General features: G+C 44.8%; 1 protein-coding gene and 1 long non-coding RNA gene across 3 annotated transcripts in view; one reads left to right on the top strand and one right to left on the bottom strand.

The window, feature by feature from the left end:
* The window catches only part of LOC145651819 (uncharacterized), an 18,457-nt gene extending 10,854 nt beyond the window's left edge, over positions 1-7,603 (bottom strand). The window contains exons 1-3 of one of the 2 annotated variants that reach the window (XR_014117871.1): positions 5,479-7,603; positions 5,119-5,399; positions 4,089-4,199 (exon numbers count right to left, since the gene is read on the bottom strand). This is a non-coding gene — a long non-coding RNA (uncharacterized LOC145651819). Of the gene's footprint in view, positions 1-3,518; positions 4,200-5,118; positions 5,400-5,478 lie in introns of those variants that run through there. The other variant, XR_014117870.1, reaches the window with a different exon arrangement.
* fzd4 (frizzled class receptor 4) lies at positions 4,482-10,501 on the top strand. The gene is made up of 2 exons (XM_027027789.3): positions 4,482-5,313; positions 7,590-10,501. Exons 1-2 carry the CDS (start codon positions 5,056-5,058, stop codon positions 8,922-8,924), a joined length of 1,593 nt encoding a protein of 530 aa, XP_026883590.2. The 5' UTR covers positions 4,482-5,055; the 3' UTR covers positions 8,925-10,501.
* Positions 10,502-11,254: the final 753 nt, after the last annotated feature.

Genomic DNA, 11,254 nt, shown 5'->3' with positions numbered 1-11,254 from the left:
GATAGATAGATAGATAGATAGATAGATAGATAGATAGATAGATAGATAGATAGATAGATAGATAGATAGATAGATAGATAGATAGATAGATAGACACTGTGTGTGTAACAGTAACGCTATTATCAAGTGAGGTTAGGCACTGGTGGTGAATTTAGCTTATATTGCTATATTCCACTTCATTATTAGAAATGTTGTTGTTGGTGTATGGGTATGGTGTATATGTGTGTATATGTGTGTGTGTGTGTGTGTGTGTGTGTGTGTGTGTGTGTGTGTGTGTGTGTGTAGGTATGGTGTGTATGCGCGTGTGTGTGTGTGTGTAGAATGTGCAGGAGGATCTAAGAAAAATTTGACAACTTGAATATGTCATTTATATTAGCAACACAAACAACACAGAGACACAAACACAAACACATGCACACAGTCTTAATGTATGGCCTTGTAAGACTTGGAAATCCTGCCAGCACAAATAAATCACACATAAGGCCCCAACAACAAACTAAAAGAATGCAAGTCAGCCAGTGTGTGTGTGTGTGTGTGTGTGTGTGTGTGTGTGTGTGTGTGTGTGTGTGTGTGTGTGTGTGTGAAAACGGCATTGTATACCTATGGATTTCATGGACTCTTGTTTTGTTTTGTTCCATATGTTGGCCAATTCGAGCTTTTCTTGATAATAAAATATTCTACTGCTGCATTTCCTGAGCCCGAAACAACATGCAAGACCAGAACCTTCTAAGAGCTACAAGGATAAACATGCTGCTCATATTCTCTCTGAAGGAAGATGATTTGTGTGCTGAAAAATTGTTCACATTGTACACTACCACACTTCTGAGAACAGAAGACTGGGAAGGCTACATACACGCACGCGCCTGCTCACACAATCACACATACACACAAGCACATGCTTTCTTTCTCTTTCACAGACACACACATCCACAGACACACACATCCACAGACACACGTCACTCCCTTCCTCTTCCTTTTCCTCTTGCTATAGAGGGACTTCCTGGCTCCATTGTACAGTAGGAAATGTCCACCAGACAGAACATCCAAAACACACACACACACACGCACACACTTGCATGGCTGCTTATTAGACTGCAGTTTGTGGTAGATGCCAGCATATCCTACAGTCTTCCTAGATGTCCCCTCTCTATTACCTAGCAGGTAGGCTTAGGTGACGTGTGTGTGTGTGTGTGTGTGTGTGTGTGTGTGTGTGTGTGTGTGTGTGTGTGTGTGTGTGTGTGTGTGTGTGTGTGCGTGTGTGTGTGATACTTCTGGTTTATGTTTGTATGTGTGAGAGAGACAGAGAGAGAGAGAGAGAGAGCATAACTGTTTATGTGTGTGTTTATTGTCTTGTTTTGTTTATTTAACTAAAAGAGCCAAAATATCTCATTTTAGTTACTCATGTTGTTAAGGTTAGATTTATGTGTAAGTATTCAATTTTTAAATCAGTATACTTAGTATACTTAAACCTGTTTGTTTGAGCTGTTTGTTGTGAAGCACTGTCATGGCTCCCTTCCTGGTTAGCCTACTGTTCTGTATTTTGGTTTATTACCTGGATTTATCTGGATTAGTAAATGCTGGATTGTTCTCTCTTTTCTCCTTGTCTTCTTCCTGTGTTTTGTTTGCACTCTCTCTCCAGCTACTGACCTTCACATGTTCTATGAGTACTGCTCTGAATGATCATTGTATAAATAAAACCTATTTGTTTATTCATACCTGAAAGTGTCTGTTTCCAGTTGGTTTGAATTTGACAGGAAATGCAACTTTAAAACACCAAATCGTAAAATACTACGAAACATTAGTGAACTCCTTTTCTTAGAATTCACTGCAAAATATTTCAGCTTTTAAATGGTTTTTTAAAAAGTTGACCCATTTATCCAATCAGACCACCCACAGGCAGAATGACTCTCAAAGGTCTCAGCAAAATGATCTAAAATAATTTCCTTCCTGTTCACATAAAAGCTGACCTGGAATCAAATCCTTCCTGTTTACAAAACTGTTCTCATCAGGATTTAAAGGACAAAGCCTGATCCCGGGTCAGTCGGCCCAGCGTGAGCGGGATGGAATATGTGGCTCTTGGTGTTTCAGATGAGCACCCACAGAGCTGTTCTAGCTGAGCTGAGCGTGTCACAGCTTCAGCCTGTAGAGAGTGTGTGCTTCTAATCAGTGAGAAGACAACTAAACACAGTGGGAAAAACACACTCACATGCACACACAAATATTTCATGCATGCATGCACAAACTAACTGTATTAGTGTGTGAATTTTGGGATGGTTGTGAGTGTTTGTGTGTGTGTGTATGTGTGTGTGTGTGTGTGCATGTGTGTGTGCATGTGTGTGTGTGTGTATGCATGTTTGACAGACAACTAGGGAGGAATTTGCACTCTTATGTATTTCAACTGTATTCTGAAGCCTCTTAAATCCAGGCTCAGAATATTAGTGGCATGAATTCACACATACACATATACACACTCATGTGCACACCTGTGCACATACATGTGTGAACATGCATACCATTATTTATCATTTTATCTTAAAACTGAGTTTCACCATCTTTCAAATTGCAGTTCTAGAGTGGAAAAAAACTGAGGAGGGAGAGAGGTGCTTATGAGAAGCTGTGTGTGTAACTGGGACAGAGAGCACCTCAGCAAACACTCCCACACAGACACAGGGAGGGAGACAGACTACAGATGTCTGTCAGGCATCAGGGGTTAAGTCTCCAACAAGCTCAGATTTATGTTTCAGAGGGTATGAGTTTCATCTGACCACTATGTGACACAAAGGCTCTTGTACTCTGCACACACTCTGTTGCTCAGTTAACAGCCTAATAATAAATCATAAAAATTATAGATAATATAAATTTTATATAAATATTTATATAATAAATAATGTACAGCAGAAAAATTATTATAGTAAGACATTCTAATATTTAAAATGAGCCATGTATTTTATAATACCTGCATGCTATTGGCATTATGTAGGACAGGTAACATAACTGTGAGAAAAGCTTTTTTGTACTGTGTGAATATGATTAAGTTGAATTGAAAATTAGTGGAGTGTGCATAGATAAAGTCTAAGTATTTTTTTTTACAGAATCTGTAACATGCATAGTAAGATAACAAGTACATATTCTAAGAGAACTAGTCAATATGTTTAATCGCTATGTACAGAATCTACATAAGCACAGTGAGTAAACTGCACAGGTAGTTTTTTTTTTTTTACCTTGTATTGTGTGTGTGTGTGTGTGTGTGTGTGTGTGTGGTATATACAGTAACAGGATACTCGTACTCTATACACACATGCACACTTACACATATATAATATGCACAGTGAAAGTTTGTGTGTGTATTTGTATCTGCTGCATAACACTCCTTGTGATGTAAATAAACTCTGGAGCATGTCATGGCAACACCACCAGGCACGGGTGCCGAGGTTACACTGTGGACATGCTACTGATTAAAGAGAGCTTATTTACACTACTTAGACCCACACATACACAGTCTGTTTCATCCTGCTGATTCAAACATCTTTTATTTTCACTACATTTACATCAGCAGCTGCAGAAGGATACTGCACACTTAAACGGCTTTCAGTAAATAGCAAATTCTTGAAGTCCATGTGTTGCTTCTTAATACAACGGCCTTACAGGACAGTCTATGTATTTGTGTGTGTGTGTGTGTGTGTGTGTGTGAGAGAGAGAGAGAGAGAGAGAGAGAGAGAGAGAGAGAGAGAGAGAGAGAGAGAGAGAGAGAGAGAACCTGACTGAAATGAAAGACCTCAGAAATTATATTTCTTATGCAGTTTACCAGCAAAAAGCCAATACCACCTGTGCCTGTAAGCGTTTAGCAGCAGAGCACCACAACTCTATCTGCCTCCACGGGGCCTGCCTCTAGCTGCGTGCGTTTGAACCCGCTAATTACGGCTGACCTCTGGCTCTGTGGGTCACGGGGCGGAGGATGAGGCGGTAGACTCCGACTCGGAGCTCGGTTTTTAGCTAGTAATCTCCGTTCCGCCTCGCCGCGCTTTAGTTAGGCCGGTCCGTTTTAAATGTTTAGGTCAATGCATGCAGATATTGACCTCTGATTCTACCTTCCAAGACGCAATCTCGCTGTCGCTGCTCTGTCGTGGCGCGACCACGGTGTCTTTAAGAAGAACGCAAAGACCTGGCGGTTATCTACAGTCGGATCTGCCCGGGAGTTCCTGGAACACACGTAAACAAAAACAAAGCGTTTGCATTCCAGCAAAGCCTCCGCCCTCTCGCGCTATCGGGCGCCTCTAATGATAATTAATTGTCAAAAGAATAAAAAAAAAAAAAAGGTTTTCGTTGCCTAAGTTAAGGCAATTTTCTCTACTTGCACACCCATTATAATAACGTGACAACTCGGCCTACCAGTTAACTAGTGTTTACAGTTACATAGATAATTGCATAATTTCAAAATGTGATTTACATAGCATACATAGAATACCAATACAGTTTCACTGCCACTTGGATTTCTACATCTGAAGTACATCAAGCATCTCGCTAATAGGGATAGTTTTCAGGCCCCCCCATTGTGAGAAGTTCAGATCTATTATGGGTTGCGAAGACACCGCCCTTACTCGCCATCGGCTCGTCTGTCATTGGCTAATTTAGTCCCTGCTTCGTCTACACCAAACCGGGCAGACCAGGGCTGGACAGAAACCGCGCGACTGCCCAGGCGTCTGGGACACGGTGAGATCCAGGCGTTACCGGACCAAGATCCACGAGCCGGAGTTCCAGCAAGCGCGAGACCCCGCATTTATCGCAGCACGTGAAGGGGGACTGTGATATATGCCACTCATGTGAGGAAGGATTGCTGGCCCGCGGATCGCGGACACTATTTCAGGCTGTAACTGGGTTTAAGAGCGATACGTTCTCAAGGGAAGTTTCCCTCCATTTTGGCAAAAAAAATCAAGGAAAGTTTTATTATTGACATTATTATTGCTTTTGAACTCCGCATTCCCGTTTAGATATCCACAGTACCGTTTGGAATTTCGCCCTTAGTTGTTTTTCTCCTGGATTTTTTTTTCCTGCAGAATGGGTTTAAGTTATCGGTTTGGTCTCGCGCTACTGACTCACTCAATAGTGTGGAGTCTGTACCTGGGGATTGCTCACGCTTTTGGGGATGATGATGAAATGACGTGCGACCCGATCCGGATCTCAATGTGTCAGGATCTGGGATATAATGTCACAAAGATGCCGAATCTCGTAGGGAACGTTCTTCAGTCGGACGCAGAGCTGCAGCTCACCACGTTCACTCCGCTGATACAGTACGGCTGCTCGAGCCAGCTAAAGGTGAGCTCCGAGCGCGTCTCGCGGATGATACTGTACACCGCAGCCTGCGCGGGTTCCCACGGTTGCCTGGAATGTAGGCATGAGGGCTGTAAAAGTTACAAAACATACGAAGCGGTCAGCAGGTTGTGTGTGTGTGTGTGAGCGAGAGAGACGGAGAACACATACTTATTGTTTTATTAATTTCCCGCGGAGAAAAAGTTCCTTAAGGAGCGATTTCCTTGGATCAGCAGCAGTAGAGGAGGCTGCATGTAACTATATACTGTACTTTGGTATTTTAGCTGCTCAGGTTACTAAGTCAGTCGGATAATCTTCCTGATCCCAGTCCAGTATCCAGTTGACTATAGTTTCGGTGTAGGTTTGAAGTATGTAAGAGTTTATATTATAATTTCCTTTAGCGGTTGGAATGTGTTCCCGAATGACCGCAGCGAAAATCCGACATTTCCTCTCCTCAGTACAGTCCCATTAAACTACCATCGCGGGCGTGCGCACGCAAACACACACACACACACACACACACACACACACACACACACACAAACATAGACAGTTCTTCTGCTTGCATAGACGACCTCTCTCAGCAAAGAGCGACACGTAACAGCCGACACACACGTGAACATACTCAATTTTCAAATGCATCCTAATAGTTAAACTCGCACAAATAACTTAAAGCTGCTTTCAGTACCCATGTTTGGCTTCAAAAGACGCTCCAAGACTGCATTCACATTAAATATCGGAATATAGGTCATGTTTCGTGTCACAGCACTGCCGGACAGTGTGTAAATTGCAAAGTGAAGTGTGAACTGCAGCTTGTTTCTATTCTGGATTTTCCTGCATAGTTTGGTTGAACTGCAGTTGGGATGTGCTTTTTTCAGCTGGAGGTGGTACGTTACACCTAAACACCTAAGCAGCCTCTGAGTAGGCACACTGACTTACTTTTCCACATGTACATCCGCGAAGGTTAAAACTTCCGATATTTGTTATGCATTCTTAACCTCTTTAATGAGCTATGTTATTCGCCATGAGCGGTCTTTGTCAACTGAGGCTTTTAAACGCCTTTGGTCAATACAGTGCGCAGAGATGGGATATTAAAAGTGCCAGCCACGTGTATAGGTTCATTTGAGATACTGATTTAAATCAGAAAGATATTACACTAGTGAACTGCTGGTTTAGCGCTGACACACTCTTCTGCACAGATATACTGCTTTGGTATAATACTAAACTGGTGTTACACTGCACAGATATACTACCGCACTGGTATAATACTGCACTGATATATTATTTCATGCCTGTACTATCTATATACTATCTATATTACTGTGCTGATATACTATAGCACTGATATAATACTGTAATAATATATACTCCTGTACATATCACCACCCTGATATACTTCTGTACTAATGTACCACTGCACTGATTTACTGTGATTTATTTTTTTTAGTTGATTGGAATTTAATGCACTTTCACTCTCAGTCATAGACTTATATGGAATTATAGCACAGTAATACAGTATTATATCTCAAAAATGGATCCAACGCAAACAATAATTATTATGGCACACATAGCACAAACACATGTCAGAGGTTTTATTCAGTTTATTTTTAGATGCAATGACTAACTTTTGGGAGGTTTCCACCGAGGTCACACTGATGCTTCGTCACAGCGGTTGTAGTATCGCTGGCTTTGCCATTGTTATGCAAGGACCTCCCTTGCTGTACTAAATCGCCCTTGGGTTGCAGGGGACCCTGGGGGCCATTAGAAAGAAGAGGGCCTGTGTGCAGTGAGCACGTCAAGAGTAGCAGTCACATGGGCAGGAGCAGCTTCCCTGCTTATATAACCACAGAATATGACACATGGACGTGACAAACAGCCCGGAGTCCCATATTAGCAGCAATAGCTTGGACATTTAAAATCTCCAGTGACATGATTGGGCTGAGATGAAGTCAGAGTGGATCAGATTCAGTGGTGTAGCAGTGTGCTTAACACCAGCAGACAGTGCAGAGACTTGGCCGTGTGCATGTTAACGCTGGTCATGTGCATGTTGGGGAGGTGTTGTCCCACAGACCTAAAGATCTGTGCTTACACGCACATATTGTTTACATCGCTTAGCTCTGTTTCATGGGTCATTTACTAGTATATCAGTGAAATGTGACCTCTGTTCCAAATAAACAGCTCTGGAGCATTTTTTTTTCCATGCTGTAAATAGTGACTAGTGCTTTCTCTTTCTTTTAATACATTTGTTCTGCCTCTCTCTCTCTCTCCCTCTGCCCCCTCAGTTTTTCCTGTGCTCCGTGTATGCCCCCATGTGCACGGAAAAGGTGCCGGTGACGATCGGCCCGTGCGGCAGCATGTGCATGTCGGTGAGGAACCGCTGCCTGCCCGTGCTTCAAGAATTCGGCTTCACGTGGCCCGACCTGCTCAACTGCAGCCTGTTCCCGCCCACCAACGACCAGAATCACATGTGCATGGAGGGCCCGCCCGAAGACGACGGGCCGCTGCACTTGCGTCCGCTCTACCCACAAGAGGAGGAGTGCGCGGCCCTAGCGGGGGGCGCCACTGACCGCTACGTCTGGGTGAAGCGCAGCGAGGGCTGCGCCCTGCAGTGCGGCTACGACGCCGGCCTGCACCAGCGGCGCGCCAAGGTCTTCGCCGACGTATGGATGGCGGTATGGGCGGTGCTCTGCTTCGTCTCCACCTCCTTCACCGTGCTGACCTTCCTGCTGGACTCGGGCCGCTTCGCCTACCCCGAGCGGCCCATCATGTTCCTCAGCATGTGCTACAACGTCTATAGCGTGGCGTACCTGGTGCGACTGACGGCGGGCCGCGAGCGCATCTCCTGCGACATGGACGAGGCCGCCGTGCCCATCCTGGCCCAGGAGGGTCTGAAGAACACAGGCTGCGCCATCGTCTTCCTGCTGGCCTACTTCTTTGGTATGGCCAGCTCCATCTGGTGGGTGATCCTCACGCTCACCTGGTTCTTGGCCGCCGGGCTGAAATGGGGCCACGAGGCCATCGAGATGCACAGCTCCTACTTCCACATCGCCGCCTGGGCCATCCCCGCCATCAAGACCATCGTGGTCCTCATCATGCGGCTGGTGGATGCCGATGACCTCGCAGGCCTCTGCTACGTGGGCAACCAGAACCTGGACGCGCTGACGGGCTTCGTGGTGGCGCCGCTGTTCACGTACCTGGTGATCGGGACGCTGTTCATTGCCGCCGGGCTCGTGGCGCTCTTCAAGATCCGCTCCAACCTGCAGAAGGATGGCACCAAGACAGACAAGCTGGAGAGGCTCATGGTGAAGATCGGCGTCTTTTCCGTGCTCTACACGGTGCCCGCTTCTTGCGTCATCGCCTGCTACTTTTACCAGATTTCCAAATGGGCGGACTTCCACCAGACGCCCCGCGACTCCTACGTGGCGGCCGAGCTGTTGCGGATCTTCATGTCGCTGCTGGTGGGCATCACCAGCGGCATGTGGGTGTGGTCGGCCAAGACGTTGCACACTTGGCAACGCTGCTCGCTCCGCCTCCTCCACTCCCGCAGGGGCGTGCGGGGCAACCAGGCCACCGACGGCTGGGGCAAAGCGAGCAAGGGCAGCGAGACCGTGGTGTGAGCGGGGAAAAAGAGGCGGGGAATTCAGAAATAAAATGGAAGAACGAAGAAAGGGGGTCCAGGACACAAAGTCAAACAGCAGCTGGGAGGAAGGAGGAGAATGTAACACACAAGTGCACGAGAACGGAAAGAGGGAACGAAAGGAAAAAGAACTAGCGCGCCACCTTGTGGACATTTTCTGTTCCTACAACCCCACCACTCCCTCTCTCAGGACACAGACTCATGTAGCACTAACAGCTCCTCAATCATTTTATGTGGAGAAGCTTCACCAGATGATTTTACACTGGATGGTGACACAGCACAGTCCCAGGCGATGGGCCGTAGCGACGGTTTTCCGGCAAGGCCGATGCTGCAGCGGCGTTACAGCGGGAGGCAAATGCGGTCAATTCTGCATTAGTGTTACGGCAGGAAGTTCTGATGTTAGTTCTGCAGTAGCTGCACCGCAGGAAGTCGCAAGCGCTGATTCTGCAGCAGTGTTGCGGCGTGAAGGAGCAGGCGAAGTTCTGCCCTGTGGAGGTTCAGCACGTTTAACGAAGCGCCACATCTGGCCTGCCGAGACGGACCGCTTCTACACTGTGGCAGCTGTACTGCAGCAAAGACACCTGGGAAATTTTGTTTCCACTCCTCAGTGAACCGCACAGTTTACCTCGCATTGAAACACAGCTGTCTAGTCTTTTTTTCTGTATGTCCTTCATTGGACCTCTGGACTGACAGCTAGAATCTTAGTGGGTTAAGATTCTACAGCACCACCTAGATTAGTACCCTCCTCAGTACAGATTTGGAGAACCCTGCAGGGCTGTCTAGAGTATGGAACATTCTGGTATTCTAGAAATCCTCTAGAGTTAGGGAGGTATCCGCAAAGCCACTTAGTTGAGGAGGGCTGTTTCCAAATCCACATTTTGCTTTGGCCAAGAGCAGTAAAAGCAGGGAGTGGTCTGACCCCTGAAAGCCCTCCTGTTCTGGGATGCTGTGTGTTAACGCATCCGGGGTTGGACCTGATGTCTGAGAATCCAAAAGGTGGTGAGCAAGAATCCAGAATCCAGTTTTCCATTCACATGAATCTTAAATATTCGCTGTAGCCCTTTGAGACAGAGCTACATTGTTTTTTAACAAATATGCTGTTAGACACACACACTCACACACACACTTAACCCCCACACAGGCCCACGCACACCATGCACACACAGAGAATATGTTGTCTGCACACAAACATCCACATTTCACTCACAGTTAAGATGAACGAGTCAGACTTATTTTGGTTGATGAGTTCCTGCAAGACAATCAATGACAGGAGGTAATGAATGTATAAAGCTCTGAAGAAATTCTATTTTTACATATTTCTAAAGTGCCTCAGACATGTGTGCTGGTGGTACACACATTACCCTGAACGTCATGAAGTGCTCCTTCGTTAATATGTACAGAAACTAGGGTTTGTAGTTTTTATTTTTGTTGTCATTAATGTATTATAAAATGCTAATTTATCTTTGTAAAAATGTCAACAAAATCTAAAAAACAAGCTTGTTATTTAAGTATGCTTTTGTACCAAATGAAGAGAAATGAAACGTTGGTTTTCAGCTTGGTGTGTGTATGCGCGCGTGTGTATGGGGGGTGCAGGGAATGGTTTCTCTTTAGACGTGAACTTTAATGAGAGGATCTGGAGTTTAGATGGCATGGCAGTATGAGCCAGCTCAGTGCTTCAGTGATAACACAAGAGGCAATAATAATTTAGAAAATTAATAATCCGTTTGAGAACATGATTAAACCGGCAACAGATAACACAGATAGTAAGAAATATGTTGCTGGATGTGTGAGCATGTAGTCTGAAGCACTCTATTAACACTGGGGTAGAAGAAGATGAATATATTCATACAGAACTACAAAGCAGGATTATTTACAGTTTAAAGACACATATTCAGTTACAATTCTTGACCGGGATTCCCTAATGAATATTCTAGAATATTCTTTATGAGAAATGTGTTCAGAGGGACAAACATATATTTAGGGAAAATTCCACATATGGTGCAGTCTCATTCTTAGGGGAATTTGGCAAACATAAAATTACAAAGCACAAGTCTGAGAAACTGCATGAAGAAAGATAAATATACAATAAATATAAATATACAATACAATACAAAATGTAGCTGAATTGAAATTAAAATAATTGAACTGGATACATTTAATTTGTACCCAAGGTGCCATGCACATCCAGGCATATAAACAAGCATTTACAGACAGTAGAGCCACACGCAAACAAAACCAACTGCATTCCAAGAGTAAACCAACAGCTCTTTGGTGGTTTCATGATGAAGCATTCTGATACTGAATCAACAT

This window comes from Electrophorus electricus, chromosome 17 (genome assembly GCF_041902795.1).
Source record: "Electrophorus electricus isolate QZ-2024a chromosome 17, ASM4190279v1, whole genome shotgun sequence".
Taxonomy (NCBI): domain Eukaryota; kingdom Metazoa; phylum Chordata; class Actinopteri; order Gymnotiformes; family Gymnotidae; genus Electrophorus; species Electrophorus electricus.
Note: the sequence above shows the minus strand (reverse complement) of the source record. Positions and strands in the feature narration are given on the sequence as shown.

Bases quoted from the DNA above. Each gene is read 5' to 3' on its own strand.
- fzd4 (XM_027027789.3), top strand. From the start codon at position 5,056: ATGGGTTTAAGTTATCGGTTTGGTCTCGCGCTACTGACTCACTCAATA. The intron at 5,314-7,589 runs GTGAGCTCCGAG...CTGCCCCCTCAG, and splicing joins GCTGCTCGAGCCAGCTAAAG to TTTTTCCTGTGCTCCGTGTA.